The sequence below is a fragment of the Panicum virgatum genome, chromosome 6K (assembly GCF_016808335.1).
Source record: "Panicum virgatum strain AP13 chromosome 6K, P.virgatum_v5, whole genome shotgun sequence".
In the NCBI taxonomy this organism is placed as follows: Eukaryota; Viridiplantae; Streptophyta; class Magnoliopsida; order Poales; family Poaceae; genus Panicum; species Panicum virgatum.
The window spans coordinates 44,411,822-44,435,874 of NC_053141.1; the positions used below are offsets into that span (position 1 = coordinate 44,411,822).

Here is a 24,053-nt window from a genome sequence, read left to right on the forward strand (position 1 = left end):
ATACCTTTAGAATTTACAGAATGCATAGCCATGTTCAAGTATTAGAAATTGAGCGATCAGTGGACTAAAGTCTGGGATCAGGTTCTAAGAACAGAGCTAGCAAGCTATCACAGTGGAGAGATCAGAGTTCAGTTTGATATCTCCTTCAACAATCAACAGACCTGATCATAAATCAGGACGAAAATTTTTAACCACTACTAGAAGACTGATAGAAGACCGTTCGAAACTATTTCGTCCTCCAGACCTCCTCTATTCTCTCTATGCCGAACCAGTCGACGAGTCCATGGAAATGGGAGCGCAATGCAACTCCGTAGCGGTTGCTAGAAGGGCGCAGCGCAATGGGTGGCAAGCAAATCACAGAAAATGAACGGGTTGGGCCAAAAAAAAAACTATCCGGATTTGACTGCTCCCATCAACGAAATGGAAGACCGAAGAACAGAGCAGAACGAGGAGCTGTCAGAACGGGCGGAAATGGGAACCCATCAATGCAAGCTAGGGCTTCCTTACCAGACCAACGGAGGAACCAGTGCGAATCCGGGTGGATGCGCGCTTCCGGCGCCGGCGGAGCGCAGGACCTGAAGGAGAACTTGGAATGAGAAGGCGGGACGAGCGCCTGCCGCCGGTCAGGTTCAGATCCGTGCGATCCGGACTGGAACGGGACAGCGCGTCCGAGGGGCCAGCAGCTCGGAGTTGTGGCCGGGCGGAGCGGCGCGTTGAGGCGAACTCACCCAGCGGCCATGGCGGGCGGCGGTGGCGAGCGGCCGGCTCGGCGGAATTTTAAGCTGAAGGCGGCGCGGCGGTGGTCCGGGACGCGGCGTGGTGGACGCGGCGCGGAGGCGCGGGTGGGGGCGAGCGCGAGTGGGCGGCGGGCCGGACGCGGATGCGGCGGGGGAGGGGCCGACGAGGCGAGCGGCGGCGGATCGGGGCAGCCCCGACGGCGGAGACGCAGCTGCCCCCAACCCTAGCGGTGTCCGTGCGGATGGGAGGGCGGAGGCCGTGCGGTTCGAGTCCAGCGGGCGTGGGAATAAGCCGTTCGGCTTGTCCGTCCCAGCCGAACGGGTGGGCTTATCAGCCCAGCCAAAATCAGCCCAGCCAGGGCTTTTAGGCCATCCGATAAGGGCCTTATTTTTTTTTCCACATCCATTTCAAACCCGGCAGCCAAACCCGCCGCGCCAAGCTCAACTGCGTAGTCCACCCGATCCGGTCGTTGCTTCCCGGTAGGTACGGCACCCCCCGCTGACGTGTGGGCCGCCCCCACGTCACGCGGGGGCGAGCTCCCGGTTCTGTCCTCGGGCCCGCGTGGCAGCGTAGCGCCACGCAAGAAGCTTCGTGGAAGCTTCATGCCGCCCCCGCAACCGTCTCGAGAACGAGTCCCCATTCCCGACCGCAAAACTGGGCAGAGGAGGAAGAGAACAAAACGCTTTCCCAGAGAGAGAGCAGAGCACGGGAGGGAGAGGGGCGGGGCGGGGCGAGGCGAGGCGAGCTGGGGGTTGAGCAGGCCCGCGGAACCTTCTGGAAGCTTCGCTACACCGAGGTGAGTGAGTCGATTGGTTCTCCCCCGCAGCCCCTCCTCCCGTGGCTTTCCCGCCTCCACGGCGATCTCGGGATGACACGGGCGCGCTCTCGTCTCGTCTGTGTGGCACGCAGGGGCTGCGGCTGCGAGCGCCGGTGCCGTCTCTCCTGCGAAGCCCGCGGCGGAGGTGTCTGGCCGCTGCTGTCACCGGGCGGGATGGCGCTGGGGAGGTCGCCGCCGCCGGAGATCCGCTCGCCGGACGCCGCGGAGGATGGGGCGGAGGCGGAGGCGGAGGCGGAGGCGGAGGAGGAGGTCTTCGACGACGCCTTCGACATACCGCATAAGAACGCCCCGCACGACCGGCTGCGCCGGTGGAGGGTACGTGCGCGATCGACTCGCCCTTCTCCGATTGTTCTCCCCTTCGAATTTGGATCTTCGGCGGGCCGGGCAGGTCGGGGATCTGGATTGTGTGATGCGCGCCTTGTCTCCTTGGATTTGGAAATGGTTCGCGTGCGGGCCGCTCGCTGATTGTCTGCGTGTGCACGGAGAATGGGACAAGCAATGCCTGGATGCTCGTGACTGGAGTGTGGAGTGGAGTGTGGAGCTGTTATTCCGAGGTTCGAGGCGTGGGCATTTTACCTCAACCTCTGCCCCACATGGAGACAAGGGGAATGTCATTTGTGGTGAACAAGTTTGCCATGGAAGATCTTTTTTGTCTAGCATTTCATTGAAGAATTATACTTCAGTGAAATGCCTTCATGCATTGCTGATCCTGAAAGGGTTTTGCGTATTGTATATTTTTTCTTTCTGGATTCCTACAAAGGCATTGTAGTCTGTTTGACTGAAAGTGGAGTGCTGATACTAGAGGTTTGCCTTACATTTGTTCATTTATTGATGCCCATATTCAAGCAAGGGTATTGTCTGTAGTTTGACTGGTTTGCCATGTCAATACACTTGGGAAATTATGAAAAGAAACGTCAATTTGTTTCACAACAATGGGACTACACTAGTTTTACTTAATAGGGTAAGTTGCTCGTGTGGGAACTAGTCATGGTAAAGGTGAAGATGAATGATGAGGCATTTGGGATAGAAGTAAATCATGTATTGTGGATCAACACAAGCTCCTAGTATCGAGTTCTAACAAACATGGTTATTCTCTACATTTCAGCAAGCTGCTCTTGTGCTCAATGCTTCGCGCCGCTTTCGATATACTCTAGACCTTAAAAAGGAGGAAGAGAAAGAGATTATAAGAAGGAAGATCCGGTCCCATGCACAAGTTATACGGGTACAGTGTCGTTTGCCCGCTGAGATATTGTATGCTCTCTTTTTCCTGTTTCATTTTTTGTATTCTAAATTTGTATTCTCCAGGCAGCATTTCTTTTCAAAGAAGCTGGCCAAAAGGAGATTAGAGGTATGGATACTACTTCATATTGTTATGTTAAACTCTGTTTTACTGCTCATGTTTACCCAACATGGATGATTACATCAGTCTAAAGTTGAGTAACTTTAATTCTTTTAATATGTCGGGCCTTGTTGGTGAAATTCATGACGGATGTTTCATGTTAACATGTCATCATTCCTCATTCCATCCTTGTACTGAACATTAGTGATAAAAAGGGGTGACCTACGTTTTCCTGCTTCCTTCTTAAATACCATAGCAGTTTTCTGGTGGCAATGTAGCCAAGGTTCAATTCTATTTAATCAATTAAGATGTAATAATGCCCTCGCATTGCAATAACAACCATAGTAATTCATTTCACTAATTCTACCATTTCAATATTTTTTCCTCAAATCATTTTGTTATTTAATCTATCCATTAGCTCATTAAAATCCATCCAATTTGTACATAAAATTAAGGTTCCCTCCCTCCCTCCAGCTGTATAGTATTTTCCTCATGATATATCTGCTTCGACAGTTCACTCACACTATCTCAAGTTTATTGCTCCTCTGTTTGTTTATACTTGTGCTTAATGCTTGTATGCTCCTTTATATGCTTGTTTTACATACAATTTATTTATATTCTTGTGTTATTTTTAATGTCCTTTGCACGAAGCAGAAGCTTATAGTGGTATAAATCTTGCAACGGCCTCTCGCAGTTTTCCAATTGAACTGGAAAAGCTTACCACATTAAACAGGGATCATGATAGTGTTCTTCTTCAAGAAGTTGGGGGAGTAAGTTAATACTGAGCTAGATTATCAATTTTTTTTGGTTAACATCTTCTCATTTTAAACTCAATTTGTGTCACTAAAATCTGTTCAGGTCAAGGGCCTGTCAGATTTATTGAAGAGTGATTTAGACAAGGGAGCTAGTCCAAATGAGGATGAATTGTTACAAAGGAGGAATATCTATGGAGCAAATACATATCCACGCAAGAAAAGGAAAAACATACTGGTATGCCATAAGTAAATCATGTGAAATTCGTATATTATTTCAAGCATTTTAAATGATCTTATACAGTTAAAATGTCCTGCCATTAACACGTGTTTGCAAGTCCCTACTTTTACATATTTTGCCTTTGTTCTTTCATTTTCTTTTTTAGCCTTTTATCCTACATATATTGAATATAGTTTCTCTGCTTAAACTTTGATCTAGTTTGATTGAAAACATGTCTCCTATTTGCCACTGGAGGGGGTTTGGGACCACATTTCGTGGGACGCTCAGTGGCAAAAAGGAGGTTTTTTTTTTTGGAAAGGAGATGTATTTTGAAAGCAATGGTAGAGGGGAACTTGATCCTTAAATCAAGGTAGACGTTTTTTTATAGTAAAATTAAACTAGATATGGGTCCTACCAAAACTCTTAGCTCCAATGTTTGCAGTTTCAAATTTTAATCCTATCATGTTCCTTCACAGCGTTTTGTATTTGAAGCATGCCAAGATTTAACTCTTGTCATTCTAATGGTAGCTGCTGCCATATCACTGACATTGGGTATGACGACAGAGGTATTATATTATACCATCTATAAGACTAAATTTTCATTTTTCCTCACTCTCCTGGCAGTTTTGAACTAAAAAAAAATTGCTGTCCTTTATTGTACATATTACCTTACTTGCTTTTCTTTAACATTATTCATTTAGGGTGTTGATGAAGGATGGTATGATGGTGGAAGTATCTTTTTAGCTGTCTTCCTTGTGATACTTGTTACTGGTAATTGACTTAGATTGCAAGTTAATCTTTTTTAGTAGCATAGTTTTATGCTATTTTCTAATGTTTATCATTGTCATTTCTCCAGCAATCAGTGATTATAGACAATCTCTTCAGTTTCGGCATCTTAATGAGGAGAAACAGAACATACAAGTGGAGGTAAGTATGGCCACACCACATCTGACCATTTTCGTTTGTAGCTCTAGGTACCAAGTGTGAACAATTCATTGACTGTATTTCTGTTTTTTCTACCCCTTTTGGTTAGGTTGTTAGAGGTGGTAAAAGATCTACAACTTCAATATTTGACCTTGTTGTTGGTGATGTGGTTCCACTCAAAATCGGTGACCAAGTAAGATGGTATATTATTTTTTCATCTGTTTTTTTTATTTTTTGTGTAGAATCTGCTTATCAGTTTTTTCACCTCCAGGTACCTGCTGATGGTGTCCTGATATCTGGCCATTCTCTTGCAATAGATGAATCGAGTATGACTGGAGAGTCAAAAACTGTAAGTCTATTGGAAGAGCCAGTGGCTTTTTTTTTTTCAAATCTGCCTCTGTTGGGATTTTCATGATGCAGTGTTATTTTAGGTTCACAAGGATCAAAAGGCACCATTTTTGATGTCTGGTTGCAAGGTTGCAGATGGCTATGGTTCAATGCTGGTGAGTCCGGCAAGCTCAAGGATTTTGACAACATCTAGAATTGAGCATGTCTATTTTCCATGTCACTGTGCACTGGAATTTTTCTTATTTATTATTCATTTTAATATTGCCAATTCGTCATGGCTAAACTAACTGTAACTTTGCTTATCAATAAAAAGGTAACAGGCGTGGGCATCAATACTGAATGGGGTCAGTTGATGGCTAACCTTTCTGAAGATAATGGTGAAGAAACACCATTACAGGTTATTGTCTTTAATGATGGTCCATATTCTTGAATGAACTAATACTGACAGCCTTTTCTGATTCACGCTTTCGTACTTATTAGGTTCGCCTGAATGGCGTTGCAACTTTTATTGGTTTGGTAGGCTTGTCTGTAGCTGGTGCAGTACTTGTTGTGCTTTGGATAAGGTATTTTATTTTACTTCATACTGCGACTATCACAAATGTCTCTTGCTTTTACTGACTTTAAATTGTACTACAGATATTTTACTGGCCATACCGAGAATCCTGATGGGACTACTCAATTTGTTGCTGGGACTACTGGTGTGAAACAAGGATTTATGGGGGCAATTAGAATTTTGACCATTGCTGTATGTAATCTTAAATTCTTAATCTCATTAGTGTAAACCTAGTACCATCAACAGTTTTTAGAGACTTCACTGATTCTTTTCTCTTTTTTATCCACAGGTGACTATTGTAGTCGTTGCTGTGCCTGAGGGGCTCCCATTGGCAGTAACTCTGACGTATGAATCCCTTGTGTGAATTGCATTGATTTTTCACTTTTTCAGACCTTTGACTATCTGCAATTTTTTCAGGCTTGCATATTCAATGAAAAAGATGATGCGAGACAAAGCACTGGTAGATAAAAAAACTTTTATGCCTATATTCATGAAATAGTTTGACAAGAGGATGATCTTGATTTCTCACTTTTGTCTAAATAGGTGAGGCGACTCTCATCATGTGAAACGATGGGATCAGCTACTACAATATGCAGTGATAAGACAGGAACTCTTACCCTGAATAAGGTCTGTGAAGTCATGTACCAGTCCATTGTCCATTCAATTTTCCCAAGATGCTGTGCTGACATAATGCTTGTTCAAGACTTTTCATTTAATTAAAATGCTTGAACATGCATATGTTCACTGTCATCTATAACAATGCTCATATGCTCTGAAGTGTTTACTTGTGAAATTTCATAATCGATGGCACCACAATTTGTTTGGTAACTTGTATGAAATTGATCGTGCAGATGACAGTTGTGGAAGCATTTTTTGCGGGAACAAAGTTGGATCCCTGTGATGATATTAGCCAGATATCAGAGGATTCAGTGGCACTTATTATTGAAGGAATCGCACAGAACACAACAGGAACTGTATTTTTGCCAGAGGTATAGAAAACTCCTATTTATTGAGATCACTTATGGAATTCATGAGTCATGCCTGGCTGTCTGCATCGTTGATAGTTCAGAAAATAACAGGTTCAGAACTATCAGCGGTTAATGATTTGTAAATTAGACAAGTTCAATGAAAATTGCATGAGTTTCAAGCACTGTTTTTTAAGGTGTGAAGCTGGGAGGCAACAAGTTCATCACTAGTTTAAGATCTGAAACAATCAGGTTGTCTAATATTACTGGTTCTTGCCCTTAAAATGTTGGAAACTTGAACTGGGAGGCAGCCTCCTGGAGGCAGTCTGGGGATACTGTTAAAGTATCATCCATAGCACTTGTCTATAGCAATTACCAATCTGCCATGTTTGACACAATTACATCTATGCTTTTCCTTTGTACAGGATGGGGGTGAGGCAGAAATTACGGGTTCACCAACTGAAAAGGCCATTCTTTCTTGGGGTCTTAAGGTATTATTTGGTCTGCTTTTTTTTTTTGAAAGATTATTTAGTCTGCTTCACTCTTCAGTATTTCTTCATCCCCCTTTTTTGTTGACTTGACCTTCCACCTTGCACAGATAGGGATGGATTTCCATGACATGAGGTCAAAATCTGCAGTTATTCATGTTTTCCCATTTAACTCGGAGAAAAAACGTGGTGCTGTTGCAGTACAGGTAGTATGCAAGTTGTGTATATCAGACCTTAACGTGAAGAATGTGTCTATATCTCTTAATGAAATGGAACGCAGTTTCTCCTGCATTGTTCAAGAAAAAAAACGAATGTTCCTATGAATATTTGTGTTAAGTCTTTGACTCGCCTTTTCCACGGCTTTATCTTAGTACATTTAGCACTTGTTCATGGGGGCATCAAATAATTTGACATTGTGCACCTGAGTTTTCCTATTGAATTTACATTTTTTTTGCAATATATGTATGTTTCAAGTAATCTTTAGTTAATGCTTAATACCACTGCTGGTGACAGTTGATCAGAAAATTTTAGCATTTGTAGGTAACATTTCATATTTTTCAGCGGGCTGATATTGTTTTCCGGGTGGATTGCTGCTGAAACTAGAAAAAACTTGCCAAATTGTTACTGCCAGCCACCTTGTTACTAGTTGTGAACTGCCTCAGGATGTGTTTCGAGCATATTTTGGATTGTAATATATTTCTAAATCACCCAGTTCTGGAGACACCACTCTCCTCGCGTGGGTGACTGCTTACCAGTCAATTGCCTCCAAGGTTTTAATCATTAGGTTTCATTGCCCATTTCCTTGTCATCTTTGCATCAGGATAGTTTTTTCTTAACCTTATCTTTGTGCAAAGATCTATAACATGTTTGTTCATGACTTGTATTGACAACATCTTCTATGCCGCATTGTTTCTTATTTCTGATATTGTTTGTGTTATCGTGGTGCTGTCTGATTCCTTGAATTGCAGTCGGATGAAGGTGTTCATGTGCACTGGAAAGGTGCAGCTGAAATAGTGTTATCTTCTTGCAAAAGCTGGCTTTCTGTGGACGGTTCAGTTCAGCCAATGAGTGCTGAGACGGTAATATCCTCTCCTAACTTGTTTGTTACTCTGAAACCCACCTGAATTTTGAAGTACTGGTTTCTGTGAGACTCACTTGGACTTTTAAGTATTTGCAGCATGATGAATACAAGAAATCGATTGAACACATGGCAGCGAATTCATTACGCTGTGTTGCTTTTGCATATTGTGTTTCTGACATTGAAATGATTCCAAAGGAAGATATAGAAAACTGGAAGTTGCCTGAGGATGACCTGACTCTGCTTGGCATAGTGGGAATAAAGGTTGGTTACTGTTATTATGTTGACTCATTTTAAGATCAACTGTGTCTATGTTTGACAGATATGAGGGAGTCAAGCCCTATGTTCAAATACATAGTGCAAGACAGTACTCTAAAAAAAAGAGTATAGTACAGTCTGAGTTCTTCTGTTTCGTACTTGCTTGTGTCATGAACGTGGCTTAGTCTTGTTTTAACAAAGAGAGAAAAACAATATGCATAGTTCTCCAACTCAGCACAATCCCATACTTCAATCTGATATCATTATTCACCAGGTCATTCTTCAAATGATTTTCTTCCTGTATCCATGAGCTTGCATAATAATACCCCCTCTTCAGTCACTCCATGCAACTGTTTTTAAGCATAAATGCATAATTAGTAGTAGCATTCAACAGTAACTTGTTTATAAAGAGTTAATTGTTCTGTAGGACCCCTGTCGCCCAGGAGTAAGGGCTGCTGTACGACTGTGCACTACTGCTGGTGTAAAGGTTTGTTTTACTTATATTGTTTTTTTTATTTGGGCTTGGTGCAAGCCCTGTCTGGCTGTCTGTACCACTTGGGCTTCTTACCCCTTCTTTCTTCTTAATATATTGATGCGCAGCTCTCTTGCGCTTTCGGAAAAAAAAGCTTATATTGTTTTTTATTCTTCTGTATCATTCACCTTTCATTATTAGGACCACTTAAGGTTTTTTGTTTGTTTTTCAGTGCTCAATGAAAAAATAAAATGGAATGAATTGGAACTAATATTAACAGGAGGAAATGATCGTACTATAATTATATAATAATAATAATATATAAATGGGCAAAAAAAACAAAATAAGAAGGATTACAAATGTTGTCTAGCCATTTTTGTTATAGTAATGTCTACCCATGTTTGAGCATGAAGAAAAAAAAATACCGGCCTTTGCCCTGTGATTAGTTATGGCAATCCCTTCATAAAAGTCATTGCCCTCTCCTACGTGACTTGCACCTTATTAGACATTGTAACTGCTCATTAACCAAATATTGTGCGCTAGATTACACTCATCTTTCCAGTCATCCATCCTTCTTGTTTTATTGCTAGGTGGATAGTCTTTCTGTTTTCCCCCTGGGAAATGATATCACTCTTATTATCTGATAGATAAGCGGCTGTGCATGCAATTCAGGTGCGCATGGTTACAGGAGATAATATCGAAACTGCTAAGGCTATAGCTTTGGAGTGTGGAATACTAGATGCAAATGGTCTTATTTCGGAGCCAGTTGTAATTGAGGGAAAAGTGTTCCGTGAGATGTCTGAAAATGCGAGAGCAGATGCCGCTGACAAGATAATTGTAACTCCCTCCCTCCCTCCCTCCCTCCCTCCAATGCATTGTGATTATAGACTTTTGTCCTCAGGAGCAGTTTTTAAGTTCTTTCAATTTTTTTGATGTTGTATATCTAATTACCTTGTTCCAGGTGATGGGAAGATCGTCTCCAAATGATAAATTTTTGCTTGTCCAAGCTTTAAAAAGAAAGGGACATGTTGTAGCTGTTACTGGTGATGGCACAAATGACGCCCCTGCATTGCACGAGGTGACATGTTTATCTCAAGACATTGAGTCATTACATATTGTCACTTCTTTTGACATTGATGAGTTCATTGTTCCTAATTGCTGCTTGATTTTTCATCTAGGCCGATATAGGTCTTTCAATGGGCATTTCGGGGACAGAAGTTGCTAAAGAAAGCTCTGACATTATAATCCTGGATGATGACTTCACATCAGTTGTCAAGGTTTGTTTACTAGATAGAATTATAGAAGTGAGAACTTCTTTTCTCGAATACGCAAGAGAGCCAGTAGAGAGAACTTAACTGGCTTACTGTTATCAACAGTGATTTTTTTTTTCTACTTACAGCTAGCCAGCTGCGTTGATAAATGTACCTTTAAGGATGTTATGTTGTGCTTCTTACTAAATTACCACAGTTGACAATCAAGTCTAGAACATGGCAGTATGGACACATGTATAGTCCTTGGTCGAAAGTGCATTTTCTACGCTATAATTCTGGTTGCATAACCACTGTTTTTGGTGAGATTTATGTTAGAATTTATGGATTTCAACCTCGTTCTTGTTGTGAAGTATTAATGGATTGCCCACCTCTTCCCAACTGCTTAAGCTTTTGGGTTCATCTGGTTGGTGCATGAAACCTAACATGGTATCAAAGCCAGAGGTCTCGAGTTCGAGTCTTGGTAGAGGCATCTTTTAAGTCCTCTGCTCCCTTCTTTATTTTCACATTTGCGCCTTGTTCCGGCTTCATGTGAGTGAGAGTGTTGTGAAGTATTAGTGGATTGCCCACCTCTTCCCAACTGCTTAAGCTTTTGGGTTCATCTAGTTGGTGCATGAAACCTAACAGTTCTTTCTCTTTCAGGTTGTTCGTTGGGGACGGTCTGTCTATGCAAATATACAGAAATTCATTCAGTTCCAGCTTACTGTTAATGTTGCTGCACTTGTGATTAATGTGGTTGCTGCTGTGTCCTCTGGTGATGTGCCCCTAAATGCTGTTGAGGTTGGGACAGTTTTCCTTGTTTTGTGCAATTTGCTCTACTACAGCCATTGCTGCTTCTATTAAATTAGGTACTTGTCATGTTGCATGAAAGATGTGCAGAAAATTTTACTATAATGTCCCAAATTTGAACCTTCCTGGTAAACAATGAGGGCTTCTTTGGTAGAGCTCCGCTCCCAGCTTCTTCGGAGCATATTCTATGAAGCTGTACCAAATGGTTAAGACACAACTTGATTCTGGTGGGGAGCTAACAAGAATCGCTTCTCCATTTGCCCTACGAGCTGGGAACTAAAAAAAAAAATCCCCCTGCTCCCCATTTACACCAGAATCACTCTAGAATCGCTTCTCATCTGTTCCCCACTGGAATCACTCTATCAGAGAATTTGGGAGCTAAAGCTGAAGAAACAGATAGTGGAGCTCTGCCAAACTGGCCCTTAATATACAGTTCAAGACATAGCTTAACAGTGATGCACCAGTTTCCCTGAGACCCTTGTGCATCCAGGCTTCATTCTTTCTTTCACTTTTCAGCTTCTCTGGGTGAACCTTATCATGGACACATTGGGAGCCCTTGCATTAGCCACCGAGCCACCAACTGACAACCTTATGAAGAGAAATCCTGTTGGTCGAAGGCAAGTAAAAGTATCATAATTTATTGTTGACAACATTGGGTGTAATGTGTTCCGGTGCATATTACTATGCATTATGAGTTTAAAATATTCTACTGCAGGGAACCTCTTGTTACAAATATCATGTGGAGAAACTTGTTTGTCCAGGTTAGTATTCCTGTGTTATACAATTGGATTCTGCTGAATCATTTTTTTTTTCTAATATGTTTGGAATTTCATGCAGGCCCTTTACCAAATAGCAGTTCTTCTTATCTTCGATTTTGCTGGAGTAAGAATTCTGCGGCTGCAGAATGAAAGCCGATATAATGCTGAGAGGAAAAAGAACACCTTCATCTTTAATACATTTGTGTTTTGCCAGGTGGGTTATTAGTTTGATTGTTCATTTAAGAATCATAGCAGAACATAGCTGGAGACAGGTCGTGTTTCGCCTTTTAGACAAATGTTTACTAATGGTGAGCTATTTTCAAAAGAAAAAAGAAATCAATTTGAACTTGACTAAGTTTATTAGTCAATAGTTAAACCACAAAAGGAACTGGTAAGATATTTCCATGGATGTTGTACTTCATATTAGCTCTTCTAATAGGCTATTTATGCTTGATCATAGTCAAGTTTCATGTATGGCATAAGAAAATCGTTTCTGAACTACGTATCTTGACCTGATACCAGGACAAAAATGGATCAGGATCTGATAAGTCTGGAATGTTTTTCTTTTATCAATTTTCAACGAGTTGCTATCCTTCTTTGTGTTTCTCTCTGTGCCAGTAATTTAACGAGACCGATTAGAAACTCCTGGACTTTAGGCCCTTGACCGACAATGCATTTGCCTGTATAGTCAGACTAACCCGAGTGAAGTTACCATGAATATTTTACATCATTTTGATCATTTACTTTCGGAATTGACTCTTATGTACATCTGCAAAAAATGTTTTTGCTAACTTGGATGTGCTTTCAACTATAGATTTTCAATGAGTTCAATGCACGCAAGCCCGAGGAGAGGAATGTCTTCAAAGGTGTAACAAAGAACCACCTATTCATGGGAATAATTGGTATAACGACAGTATTTCAGGTACAGGCGATGTAGAACCTATTCTCTGTATTCCCAAACACCCTTGTCCATGAGGCAGTTATGAAGTTGCTCTCCTTTGGCAGATACTGATAATTCAGTTCCTGGGGAAGTTCTTCAAAACGGTGAGACTTGATTGGAGACTATGGCTGGTTTCAGTTGCTATTGGTGTTGTAAGGTATGCGCTTGAAAAAATAACAACTTCTTGGTTTTGCAAAGTTCATCAAGCCTTTAAATGTGTAATGCGCCACATAGTAGTTTGAACCTACGATCCTGAAATGCATTTATGAGCATTGAGAAGCATGACATCAAATCCACTGTTTCCATATTACCTACAGTAGTTTTGTTGTGACATTAAATGTTGAGCTAATTCCGTGGTGAATAATTTTGGTGTGATTATTTCTATGTGATGCTTCCAGTTGGCCCCTAGCATATCTCGGAAAATTCATTCCGGTGCCCGTAAGACCACTCCAGGACTATTTCAAACCCCGTTGTTGCCGGAAAGCACGCCGTGGTGAGTCTCCATGAATGAGCTCCTGACCTTTCTCTGCGTTTATTCTGATCCAAAAAGCTCAGGAATTCAATTGATCATTAATGCAGATGAGGAGGAAGGCGGACAGACATAGGGCGCAACGAGTAGCCGGTGTAAATAGCCATGCCTTAAGAAGAAAAGATAAATTCTACTGGTTCCACGGGAACTGCCGCTTGGAGAATGTATAAGCTGCCAACAAAGCTGGCCCGGTAGGTTTCCTAGTTTCTTTGACAGGAAATGCAGTGGTAAACTGTACAGCAGCCAGACTCCTGTTCTAGGCTACTAGCCTACCAGGTGATGTGCTATGCTATGCGGCAGCGAAAGCGCGAGCACAATCGGAGCTACTAGTTTTGTATGGACGTGCGACGGTATAACCTAAAACAGCTCTAGCTTGCGATCTAACCTTTTTTTCTGGCAACCTGACTGTAAATTTGTAAATGCTTATCTGCTACTAGATACTATTGTTTTCCATCCGTCTGTAGTTATGCACCTTACGAAAATAAAGTCAAAAGAACAGGTTCAAAAGGAGCTAATCTGCCTGTGGCCTGCTTGTACTGTAGTGTTTGGTTTGACGCTATGGCAATTGGCAATCTGGTAGTGGTAGAGTTATCATGCTGGTGTTTGTGCAAGTCAGTTTGGCACCGGCGCCAACGCCAGAATGTTAAGGAACCAGAGAACCCTGAGCTCTGAGCTCTGGGAGAGACCCCCCCCCCCCCCCCCCCCCCCACCCACCCACACCCACACACAGACACGTGATTCCCTCACTAGAAAAAACTTTGGACAATGACAAGTCTGAACTCGAAAGATTGGGACCAAACACACACCCTGACAGCTGGCTGAATTGAGATTAGCGTTTCTAAAGTTCACGTTGAAGAACATGTTCATGAAAGCTGGAAAACGCGCAGCTGGGGAGCCGGCGAGGGTGAGGAAGAAGATGCATGGCGAGGGCTAGGAACGTTGGTGTGAAACCCTATGGCGTTGCTGCCGGGGTTGCAACAGTTCACGGGGGATTTACCCCGGAGGGGTACCAGAGCTCGGGTGTGCGTGTGGGTGAGTGTGTGAGTGCGTGTTTGAGCTATGGTAGGTGCGTTCTCAGATTTCTCTGCAGTCCATCTGCATTGGTCGGCGTAGGTACCAATTAAGTTCTTACATGTAAATTACATGTGCTCTGTTCTGCTGGCTTTGACTGGTGGCTAGTGCTGATTTGCCGTGAGAGAAAAGTATTGCTGGTGGCTAATGCTGATTTGCCGTGAGAGAAAAGTATTGCTGGCTGACTAGTGATTGGTGATTGATGCTGATTTGGTGCGAGAGAAAAGTACTACTACTGGTTGCCAGAAAAACATAGTGATGCTTGGCCAGTGGCCCGGGCAACTTTTTTAAAAAAAATACACATTCCAGTGGCCCTGGCAACTTTAAAAGAAATACAGTTGGCAGCAGCGAGAAGGCTTGGGTGGGTGTGATTGGTCCACGAGGCCGACACCAGTTGGTGATAGAGAAAAGCATTAGTAACGTGCGTGTAAATGTTAATCCTATCTTTCTCTTGACCCGTTATTGCTTTATTAAGACCATTTTCTCCGTGATATTATTTGCAATCATTGCAACAAAAGAATATTAAACAAGAATGCATATTTTATTTTTTTATAAAAAAAATCAACACCTTTTAATTTAGAAATAGAGAATTGGGACTTTTTTGCTCCCAACTTTTTTCTTTGATTGTAAGAATGATTTCTATATTTGATCCAAACCATTTTCTCGAAATATTTTTATTTCTTCTATAATAATTCCTATTTTTTGAACGAATATTTTGTTTTGTTCTAATTTATATTTTCTATGGTACATTCCTATTTTTGGAACCATTTTATCATGGAATATTTTTATTTGCTCCAAAAAAATTTCTTGTGCTCATAAAAAAATTAATTTACACCTTTTATTCTTGGCTAATAGGTCCACCTGGGTCATCCTTTGATGAGCTTGGCGGACTGACCTACTTGTGACTTAAAAACAGGTCAACCTGGGGCTTGTCTGGATAAACACATTCCCTCTCTAGTCCATGTGGATTAGAGTGAATAATGAAAATCCCTCCCAAGAAGTATGGATTAGAAGAAATTATTCATCAGCATGTTTTAGTAAGGCCATCCTTAGGGAAGTGTAAATTATTGCGGCCATTAAGCTCACTTGACTGTGTCGATCCACATTTGTAGATGACAATAATTAAGTTTGATCGTGGTTTCAGCAGAATTTTTTTTGCCTATTCTGCAACATGGATTCTTAGGATCATGACATGTGTTCTTGCAGTTTTGTGAATGAAAATTAATGAAAAAAAAGGAAAGAGCAGTTTTATTCTATAAATACTGAAAGAGATGCCTGCTGTCTTTTTTATGTGTGCAAATTTTACCTGATCAAGTAGAAACCGTCAACGACCACTTTTAAATTTTGATCCCTGCATAGTGCATAGAATGCTTGACTCTGATATGTCAAGCCATTCAAATTCAGTGCCATGCCATACATGGACATGCATGGCTGTATGCACCTCCAGACAAATTACTGTCACGTATTTCAGTTCGATTAGAAAAAAAAAAACTACGACCCGATCGAAGGAAGCTACTCCTACAAGCTAGCGCACTCCTGATCGATCATCCTCACATCAGAGCCGGCCGTCGAGGACGAGGAACTCGTCGGGGTCCATCAATGGCGCGTCGTCATCGTCGTGCACGGCGGCACCATGAGCGGCGGCGCGCACCGCCGCTGCAGCAGCTGGTACAAGCAAAGGCGGAGGAGGAGGAGGAGGAAGAGACGGCATCATCATCATCATCAGCTGCGTTCCTTGCACCAGCGGCGTGGGGCGCGCGTGCACGACGAGCTGCGCTCATGTCGTGGCGAGCTCGTGCTGCACTGCGCGGATCTTCTGCTGCAGGCGGTCGATGACCCCCGTGCAGCCGTACACCAGGTCCTGCATCGGCCACCCCACCTCCGTCGCCATCGTGTTCGCCGCCCGCCGCCGCTCCTGCACCGGCAGTCCCTGCACCACAAGCACATCAGAGCAGCACGCAGAAATGGCGCCCCCACACACATCATCAGCAAAAACATCCCGCTAATTAAGCTCTCTTGAGAGCTCTGCACGAACTAAAAACTTCGTTGCACACGATGATATCATCAACTAGCAGCTAGCTAGTGATAACTACCTGGAGCCGCCTGGTGACGTTGCTGGTGCCGAAGACGGCGTGCACGTCGGCGTACCGCCGGGGCTGCGTCGCCGCGAAGTAGGGCGCGAGCACGCAGTCGGAGGCACACCGCCGCCGTAGGTACTTGCACGCGGCGCACCCTCCGCGGGTTGCTGCTCCCGCCACCGCCGCCGCCACAGTCTAGCTGCTGCTGCTGCTCCACTACTTCTTCCATATTGCCGCCGGCAGAGGAGGACATGAGAATCTTGCGCAGATCGCAAAGATCTCGCCATGAGGTGTTGCTAAGATTTCCGCGAATCTACGCGAAGATTTGGAGGAGATACGGGCGATCTCGCGGCTATATATGCTCGCCGCCAGCCGGGTCGTCGCTGCTGGGAATGGGAAGCTCAACCGAGAATCCAGTACAGCGATCGCGCGCTAGCGCGCTTGCTGGCGCGCGACGTGCCGAGTGCCGACGTTACAGCCAAAGATGCAGCTGTCTGCCGGTCCGCGCCCACGACCCACCCGCACAACGTCCCAGGTATTTTGGTTTCTCCTTTTTTTTCTCTTTCCTTTACATTCCGTAGAGGCAACTGTTATCATTTTTGTTACTTTTCACGTTTTTCCTTTACCTTCTATTATGTTTTTCTCTAGAGAAGTTCTCTTGACAATTATTTTATGAAAATTGAACTAAAAAAAATATATCAGAGGATGTGCTTAGAAGTTGTATACTAAACTTGTATGTAAAAGATTTCGCGATAAGTCTTCTTGATAATACCTCCATAGAATTGTATTAAAAATTTATCACTATAAGTTTTTTTAAAAATATATGCATCCAAATCTTATGTATCGTAAAAGTTGTACCAAAAAGTTATTCGTTAAAAAGTTGTTAGGAAAGAGTTATAAATGAAAGTTATATGTAGCGTAAAAATTATGATGAGAATTTATCCTCTCAAAAGTTATATGCAAAAAGTTATGTATAAAATTATATTTACAAGTTATCACTGTCTAAATATAGAAAGTTGCGGTGGAAAAAAAACTTTCCAAAAAAAAGAAGGTAGCGGCCTAGCGGGCTGCCGGAGATCGCGCGTCGGGAGGCCTGCTGGCGTGCGCGCGGATTAGCTACGCGAATCCAATTCAGCGGTCGACCGCTAGCAGCCATTCCAGCAATCGATCTTGATTCGGATTTTCTTTTCAAACGTTTCTCCCCTCCCCTTTTTATTTCTAATTTCCATTTTCCTGTCTTATCTTTCATCATTTTTCTTTTTCTTTTTTTCCTGAATTCATCGAAGACGTTATATATATATAGGTTATATGTATAACTTATCTTTTCGTTTATAACTCTTAATTTTTTCATAAGTTATACATATATTTATATATGTAACTTATATATAGGAAAAGTTATATATACAAGTTTTTCTTTCTTTGATAAGTTTTGCTTTATTCTGCATGAGTTATATATCCAATATTTTAATAGAAAAAAGTTTTATATATAATTTTGTATTTCAATAAATTTTTACTTCTTTTTATGTATTGAAGTTTCCAGATTTTTTCCTTTGTACGTTCTATTATGTATTGAAGTTCTCTTGACAACTTTTATATGAAAATTATACTAAAAAATATACTAAAAATTTGTACTTAAAAGTTGTGTGATAAATTTGTGCGTAGAAAGATTGTATGAGAAATCTTCCAATAAAAATAACATCATACAAGTTGTGCTAAAAAGTTATCCTCCAAAATTATTTTGAAAAAAACTATGGAGTAAAATTATATAAATCGTAAAAGTTGTGCTAAAAAATATTTTTAAAAGGTTGTTAAGAAAGAATTATACATAAAAGTTATACACATCGTAAAAATTGTGATGCAAATTTATCTCTCAGAAGGCCTGTGTAAAAAGTTATGCATAAAAATTATACTTAGAAATTATAAGTTTCCAAAAAAATAAAATTAAGAAGAAAAAAACATTTTCCAAGAGAGGAAACATACCTGCAGACCCGCTGTCGGAAATCACTCGCCAGGAGGCTCGCTTGTTCGGCCCGCTGTTGGACGCATGTGATCACAAAACCCGAAAGAGAATGGATACGGATTCCCAAAATGGAAAGCATTTGAGCTGTCGGAAAGCGTTTGTTACTTCTCTTCCTAGGGCGCGCGCGCTAACTAGCCTGCCCCAAGCTCAACGGTTATGCGTGCTGCCAATTCAGGAGGGGCCTCAAATGGGAAAGCTCATTAGCTCAACAGCAACTCTTCGAAAACCGAAACGACTCTCCGTTTATGGGCCTGAAAGCTTGGTTGGGCCTCGGGTCAGAAATTTCGTTGAGCTTTTTTCTTCACTCGAAAATTGCATGGACGGATCAGAAATGCGTCACAAACATGCAAATACAAGAAACAAGAATCTTCTTTTTTTTTACTACGACCATTTTCAGTGGAGATTTTTTTAAGAATTTCATAGACATATAGGCCCTGTTTAGATGTGTAAACTTTTGGGTGTAAAATACTGTAGCACTTTTGTTTGTATTTGATAATTATTATTCCATCATGGGATAATTAGGCTCAAAAGATTTGTCTCGCAAATTATAGACAAACTGTGTCATTAATTATTTTATTTAGCTATATTTAATACTTCATGCATGCGTTGAAACATTTGATGTGATGGGGAATCTTGTAAAGTTTTGGAATTTTGAAGAAACTAAACAATGCCATATTATGTTACCATTTTAAACTGATGTAGCAGATTAATGAGAAAAGAGATGAAAATAAATTTCATCTAGATGAAATTGAAATCATGTATGCACGGTTACCGAGTTTCGATGAATTTTAGAAATAAATATGATAGAGTATATAAAATAACAAATATGAAACAATCCATTGCGAAGTGAGTTTCTTCTATATTCCATTTATGTTTTATTGATATGGTACTTTTAGAAACAACAAAATAAAACTGTCCTTTAAAGTTGGCCTAATCCCATCTTGCTTGCATATTTTCCCCATTTTTGCCTTGCCGTGGCTGGAAAGATAGCTTGGCAGGTGGGCCTCCGAGCCAGGCTGCGAGTCCGGAGCGACCGACCCCTCACTTAGCTCGCTGCCGTACAGATGCCGAATAATTTTAGCGAAACAGATAAGATTATAAAGTCCTGCTTTCCTCTCACTCTCTCTCCTGGCCCACACCTTATCCCCATCTCTCTCCCTAATAAATGCACACCACGTACTTTTGTACAGAAATTTCTTATCTAATCCACAGTTCCACACACACTTGCCCACACACCAAACCCACCAGATTAGCGCTCGCCATTAGCAAAAAAAAGAAACAGTTTGGCGTACAGTCATAGGAATATAGGATGCTCCATGCCTCCTCCATCACGGTCCCAGCAGCATCGCCGAGCCCGCCCCTTGGAAACCTCAAACAACACCGGCATTATCGTACTAATCCCTCCAATTAAACAAACGGAGGCGCTCGCGCGACACCTCGCCGCCGCCGCCGGCGCTCTTCCGGGGACGGCGCCGACGCCGCGGGAAACGAAAGCGAGGCCGGCGGCCGCGATCTGGGGGATCGATCCATCCTCTCGGCTTTCCTTCGCTCACGCATTGTGTGGGGGGAAAAAGCAACTCCTTTACGTGGCGACTCGCTGTTGCGAGGTAGATCCGTTTGCTTGCTTTTCTTTCCTTTTTCTACCTTCTGTTTTTGTGGAAATGAAGCTACCTTCCATGTTCCATTTATGAAGCTTGCTTGTTTGATTGGTACTACGTACCTGTGTATGCTTGGCAGCTTGGGCCTCCTTTTCGAGCGAAAGCTACCTCCTGAGAAAAGAACCCTTTTCTTGTGCTCCATGCTTGGATTTGTCGCTGCCTCGTGCATTTCATTTGTTTAAGTTCATCTGATTAGCTAAATTATGGTGTAAAGGGAACCAAAAAGAAGTTTTTCCCCTCCCAACAACTGGATGGATGGTGCTACTAAGACGGATGGCTGATCAGACCACATCAGATCATCAGATTAGGCCTATAGGACTCTTCACCAACCGTTTCTGTCTGCTCCTACAAGGCCACACAACCCACACACACCACCAACAGCATCATCAGCTGCTCTGCTACAGGAGAGGAACAAATCACTCATCGCCATCATCCCTTGAAATATTCTCTTTTTTCTCAGCAAGCATGATTGCTCACTCCTAACGACAAGCAAGCACACATCATGCCGCTTGTTCTACAGAATCTTGGTACTGGTTCAGATTAATGTTCATGCGAGATTCGATCAGCAACGAGGACTCATCGGCATTCAACTGCCGGACTGGCAACTAGCACAAGGAATGAGTTTCTTCTTATATATATCTTGATTATATAGTAGTAGTGGCAGTGGCACCAGTAGCAGTAACATCTCTCACGCCTAAAGATCAAGAGAGGAGGAAGAAGAAGCTGCTCCAATCTTAGCTGCTAGTTGTTGCCCGCCTTCTGGAGGTCGGTCATGGAGAAGGACCTCGGGGACCTGAACGAGCTCGCGTGCGGGTTCCTCCCCATCTGGCCGCCGGTGGTGTGCACGCTCAGCCGCGGGGACGGGAACGTCGGCGGCCTCCTGCTCCTGAGCCCGGTGCCGGAGCCGCCGCCCGGCTGCTGACCCTCGTCGTCGTCGTCGTCCGCGCCCTCCTCGTCGTCCTCCTCCACGACGGCGTGGTCGGGGGCGAGGAGCGGCGGGAGGTACGCCGTGGCCAGCGCGCTGCAGGACGCGCGCCGCCGGTTCCACGCCGCCAGCACGCGGCGGCGCTTGTTGAACGGGTTCTCCGGCTTGGCGATCTCCTTGGCCGCCGCCGTCGCAGCGGCCTCCGCCAGGCTCGTGAACGACTTGGACTTGCCCGCGTAGAAGTTGGAGAGGCCGCGCCTGCGGGTTCACACGCAGATTCAGTCTGGTCAGTTCAGAGCTCGAGCAAAACGAATTCGGTCGATCGATGCATTGCTTACTAATACAAAAGGAGTATTGGATTTGTAGCTGACACACCAAATCCATAAGCTTTATCAGTATGAACATAGCAACAAGATGCTAAGTTTGACCACGGATGGTACAACCTAGGATGGGGAAAAACACCTTTTTTCAGGCTGACGCTATATCATTACTGGGATCTAAACCTTGATAATTCCACCAGAAGAACACTAACCGCTCAAAAATAGATTATTTTAAAAAAATCGATTTTATCCGGCAGCAGCTGCAGCAGGAGCCATTTCTAGCTTTCTCTACTACTGAAGGGAACAGAACAATCACGGAGTAGATCAAGACGAAAGAGGAAGGGGATTAGCAGCTTACTTGATGGGCAGGGCATCCTCCAAGGACTCGAGCGTGCCGAGGCCCATCATGCCGAGCCCCTCCACCTTGCTCTCCACCTCCTCGTCCCCGTCGTCCTCCTTGTCCGACGCCGAGTTCTCCCCGATGGACGAGCTGTCCAATGACGCCGCCCCGATCGACGAGCTCTCCGACAGCGCCACCTCCTCCTCCTCTTCTTCCTCCCTCCTCACCGCCGCCTCACCAACCCCCTGCTCCTCCTCCTCATCTTCATCCTCATCCTCCGCAAAGAATCCATTAGTATTCCTCCTCCTCCGGCTGTCCGCGTCCTCCGGATCCGGCTTCCCCTTCTCCGACCCCCGGAAGCCGCCGTGCGCCGGCGGGATCCCCGCCGCCACCGCCGTGGACATAACCGCAACCAACCAACACAATAATCAATCAATCAACCAACCAACCAGCCACCCAGCCCGCCCGCCAAGGCTCCGGCGAATCTTGGGCTCCGGCGCCCCCGGATCGATCGGCGGCAGGAGGAAGCGACGCCGCGCGGAACCAGGCTGGTCGCACAGGACAAGAAATCTCGGTGCGCGAGCGAGCGAGAGAGAGATGGGGAGGGAAGGGAAAGGGGACAGGATAAGGAGCTGGACCTGACCACCGAGGTGAATTGTATACTCGCCGGATGAGAGAGAGAGAGAGCGGCGGCGAGGTGCAGTGCACCAGGTCCAGGCGGTGGCGCGGCCGCGTGCGGTGGGGGATGAGGTGGCGCGTCCCTGTCGGCCCCGCCGCCGCTGCCGCGCGGGCCCCGCGCCCCGGTGGCGGGCGGGGCGAGCCGGCCCGGCCCGGCACGGCCCCGTGGGCTCGGTCCAGGGGAAAGCCGGGATGGACCTGTCCGCCAGGTGGAGCCCGATCCAGCATTTAATTCGAAAGTTTTCTACTTGTGGCACATGCTCCGTATATGGTAGTATATGGTGTGGCCCACCCGCCCGCGTACGACGCGTAGGAATACGGTGTACAATACGGGCCGCGCTGTATCTGTACGTGGTGCGCGTACACCACGCGTGACGTGGCTGGTCCGCTGTGTTGGTGGCTGTGGCGACCCCGGACGGGAAGACGTGTGCGGCGGCGTGCGTCCTGACGAGGGAGGGAGGAGACAGCGACGGCGCCGGCGGGAGTAGGTTTCCGGACGCGGCCGGCGCCGCTTGGATTCCGCGGCTTCCATCCATCGCCGTCGTTTGCTCCGCCGGCGGGGGATGAGCGGCGGCTTCAGCCACGGCGGTGATCCCCGGTATCGCTGGCTACTACAAGAGGCAAGGTGGTTTCCGGTTTTTGTCTCGGCAGGTGTGGTGGCTCCTCCTTCCATTTCAGGATGAGATTTATGCTATATTTGTAGAACAAATATAAAGAGTTCTGGTACTTGATAAATTCGTCCTCTTTTCTTGTAAATAATAATGTCAATGTGTGTGATTTCATGATAGCGCACGGGTCAATGATACACGGAGCCATCTGAAGTTCCGAACCATTGATACGTTGGCCTAGTGCAAAAAAACAAACAAACTGTAAGCCTATTTTCTTTTCATGGGGTACACCAAATAGAGCTTTTCAAAAAAGTACACCAAATAGCACCTCGTATGCACTGCAACTTGTGAACAGAGAGCACGTGGCTTTGTACGGACAAATGGTAAACGCGGTACTACCGGTAACGGAGAACGACGCGGATCAAGTTTTATACTCCGACCGAGGAGGAAAAAGGATTCAAAGACCCGTTTGGCTAGCTCGTTTCCTTTCTTCTCCAATGGTCTCTGCGGAATTTTTTTATTTTAATTCTTTTTAATTTAATATTTTAATAATATTCTGTCCATATCTAAAATTTCAGGAACTAGCCTTTTTAATTGCTCCTAGTCCCGTGGCGCGACTTCCTGAAGAGTCACGCCACATGTTTCGGCGCAATCAAGCTGCCACCTTAACACACGCGTGCCAATGAGCCTGACGTGATAAAGCCTGACTCTGCGTGATGAGACTCAAAGTAAACCTCCGCCCGCCCTAACAGAAATCTAATCAAAGTTCAAAGTAAACTTTGGCAGAGCTATCTACATACCAATAAACAAATACTAAGCAGTACACCAACTAGCAGCCAGATTATTAAGAAACACCCAGCCCAGCCAATTACCCGGCACGGTGCGTGGTTTCCAGAAAACTGCAATTTTATAGTATGACTACTGTAGCCATGACTAGGAGATCTAATCGATGGATCGACATGGATCGTTAGCGATAAGGGCCGATCGATGAGCGCCTAATCCTCGCATCTCCATGCACCATGTATGTGTTGCCTATGTTTGACCAGATCGAGCTGGTGCTTGCCATTATTAATTATTATTATCTCTGCGAGAGTGCTT

The 24,053-nt window shown here is 44.2% G+C and overlaps 3 protein-coding genes across 5 annotated transcripts; 1 reads left to right on the forward strand and 2 right to left on the reverse strand.

The window, feature by feature from the left end:
• Nucleotides 1-1,325: 1,325 nt before the first annotated feature.
• LOC120712901 (calcium-transporting ATPase 5, plasma membrane-type-like) lies at nucleotides 1,326-13,772 on the forward strand. Of its 3 annotated transcripts, XM_039998826.1 has the most exons (35): nucleotides 1,326-1,534; nucleotides 1,648-1,891; nucleotides 2,682-2,798; nucleotides 2,882-2,924; nucleotides 3,570-3,685; nucleotides 3,774-3,905; nucleotides 4,364-4,453; nucleotides 4,589-4,658; nucleotides 4,744-4,814; nucleotides 4,921-5,004; nucleotides 5,083-5,160; nucleotides 5,243-5,314; nucleotides 5,473-5,556; nucleotides 5,640-5,722; nucleotides 5,796-5,904; nucleotides 6,002-6,057; nucleotides 6,130-6,172; nucleotides 6,256-6,339; nucleotides 6,564-6,701; nucleotides 7,103-7,168; nucleotides 7,276-7,371; nucleotides 8,134-8,244; nucleotides 8,343-8,507; nucleotides 8,929-8,988; nucleotides 9,646-9,810; nucleotides 9,935-10,051; nucleotides 10,152-10,250; nucleotides 10,884-11,021; nucleotides 11,547-11,647; nucleotides 11,746-11,791; nucleotides 11,868-12,002; nucleotides 12,603-12,710; nucleotides 12,794-12,885; nucleotides 13,127-13,221; nucleotides 13,308-13,772. In XM_039998826.1, exons 1-35 carry the CDS (start codon nucleotides 1,341-1,343, stop codon nucleotides 13,331-13,333), a joined length of 3,528 nt encoding a protein of 1,175 aa, XP_039854760.1. In that variant the 5' UTR covers nucleotides 1,326-1,340; the 3' UTR covers nucleotides 13,334-13,772. The 3 variants fall into 3 exon arrangements, with proteins under 3 accessions (XP_039854760.1, XP_039854762.1, XP_039854761.1); XM_039998828.1 differs by lacking the exons at nucleotides 1,326-1,534; nucleotides 1,648-1,891 and having other exon boundaries at nucleotides 2,886-2,924; nucleotides 3,610-3,685; XM_039998827.1 differs by lacking the exons at nucleotides 1,326-1,534; nucleotides 1,648-1,891 and having other exon boundaries at nucleotides 2,699-2,798; nucleotides 3,610-3,685.
• Nucleotides 13,773-16,105: 2,333 nt separating this feature from the next.
• LOC120713537 (LOB domain-containing protein 4-like) lies at nucleotides 16,106-16,635 on the reverse strand. Its single transcript, XM_039999475.1, has 3 exons — nucleotides 16,546-16,635; nucleotides 16,422-16,484; nucleotides 16,106-16,258 (listed from the first exon to the last, which is right to left on the reverse strand). The coding sequence occupies exons 1-3, from the start codon at nucleotides 16,633-16,635 to the stop codon at nucleotides 16,106-16,108; spliced, it is 306 nt and encodes a 101-aa protein (XP_039855409.1).
• Nucleotides 16,636-20,504: 3,869 nt separating this feature from the next.
• On the reverse strand, nucleotides 20,505-22,343 carry LOC120712904. The gene is made up of 2 exons (XM_039998833.1): nucleotides 21,688-22,343; nucleotides 20,505-21,267 (listed from the first exon to the last, which is right to left on the reverse strand). Exons 1-2 carry the CDS (start codon nucleotides 22,071-22,073, stop codon nucleotides 20,826-20,828), a joined length of 828 nt encoding a protein of 275 aa, XP_039854767.1. The 5' UTR covers nucleotides 22,074-22,343; the 3' UTR covers nucleotides 20,505-20,825.
• Nucleotides 22,344-24,053: the final 1,710 nt, after the last annotated feature.

Bases quoted from the DNA above. Each gene is read 5' to 3' on its own strand.
- LOC120712901 (XM_039998826.1), top strand. From the start codon at position 1,341: ATGCCGCCCCCGCAACCGTCTCGAGAACGAGTCCCCATTCCCGACCGC. The intron at 8,508-8,928 runs GTTGGTTACTGT...ATTGTTCTGTAG, and splicing joins TTGGCATAGTGGGAATAAAG to GACCCCTGTCGCCCAGGAGT. The intron at 13,222-13,307 runs GTGAGTCTCCAT...TCATTAATGCAG, and splicing joins TTGCCGGAAAGCACGCCGTG to ATGAGGAGGAAGGCGGACAG.
- LOC120713537 (XM_039999475.1), bottom strand. From the start codon at position 16,635: ATGGAAGAAGTAGTGGAGCAGCAGCAGCAGCTAGACTGTGGCGGCGGC. The intron at 16,485-16,545 runs GTACCTACGGCG...GCGGCGACGCAG, and splicing joins GGAGGGTGCGCCGCGTGCAA to CCCCGGCGGTACGCCGACGT. The intron at 16,259-16,421 runs GTAGTTATCACT...CTTGTGGTGCAG, and splicing joins ACGTCACCAGGCGGCTCCAG to GGACTGCCGGTGCAGGAGCG.
- LOC120712904 (XM_039998833.1), bottom strand. From the start codon at position 22,073: ATGTCCACGGCGGTGGCGGCGGGGATCCCGCCGGCGCACGGCGGCTTC. The intron at 21,268-21,687 runs GTAAGCTGCTAA...GTGAACCCGCAG, and splicing joins GAGGATGCCCTGCCCATCAA to GCGCGGCCTCTCCAACTTCT.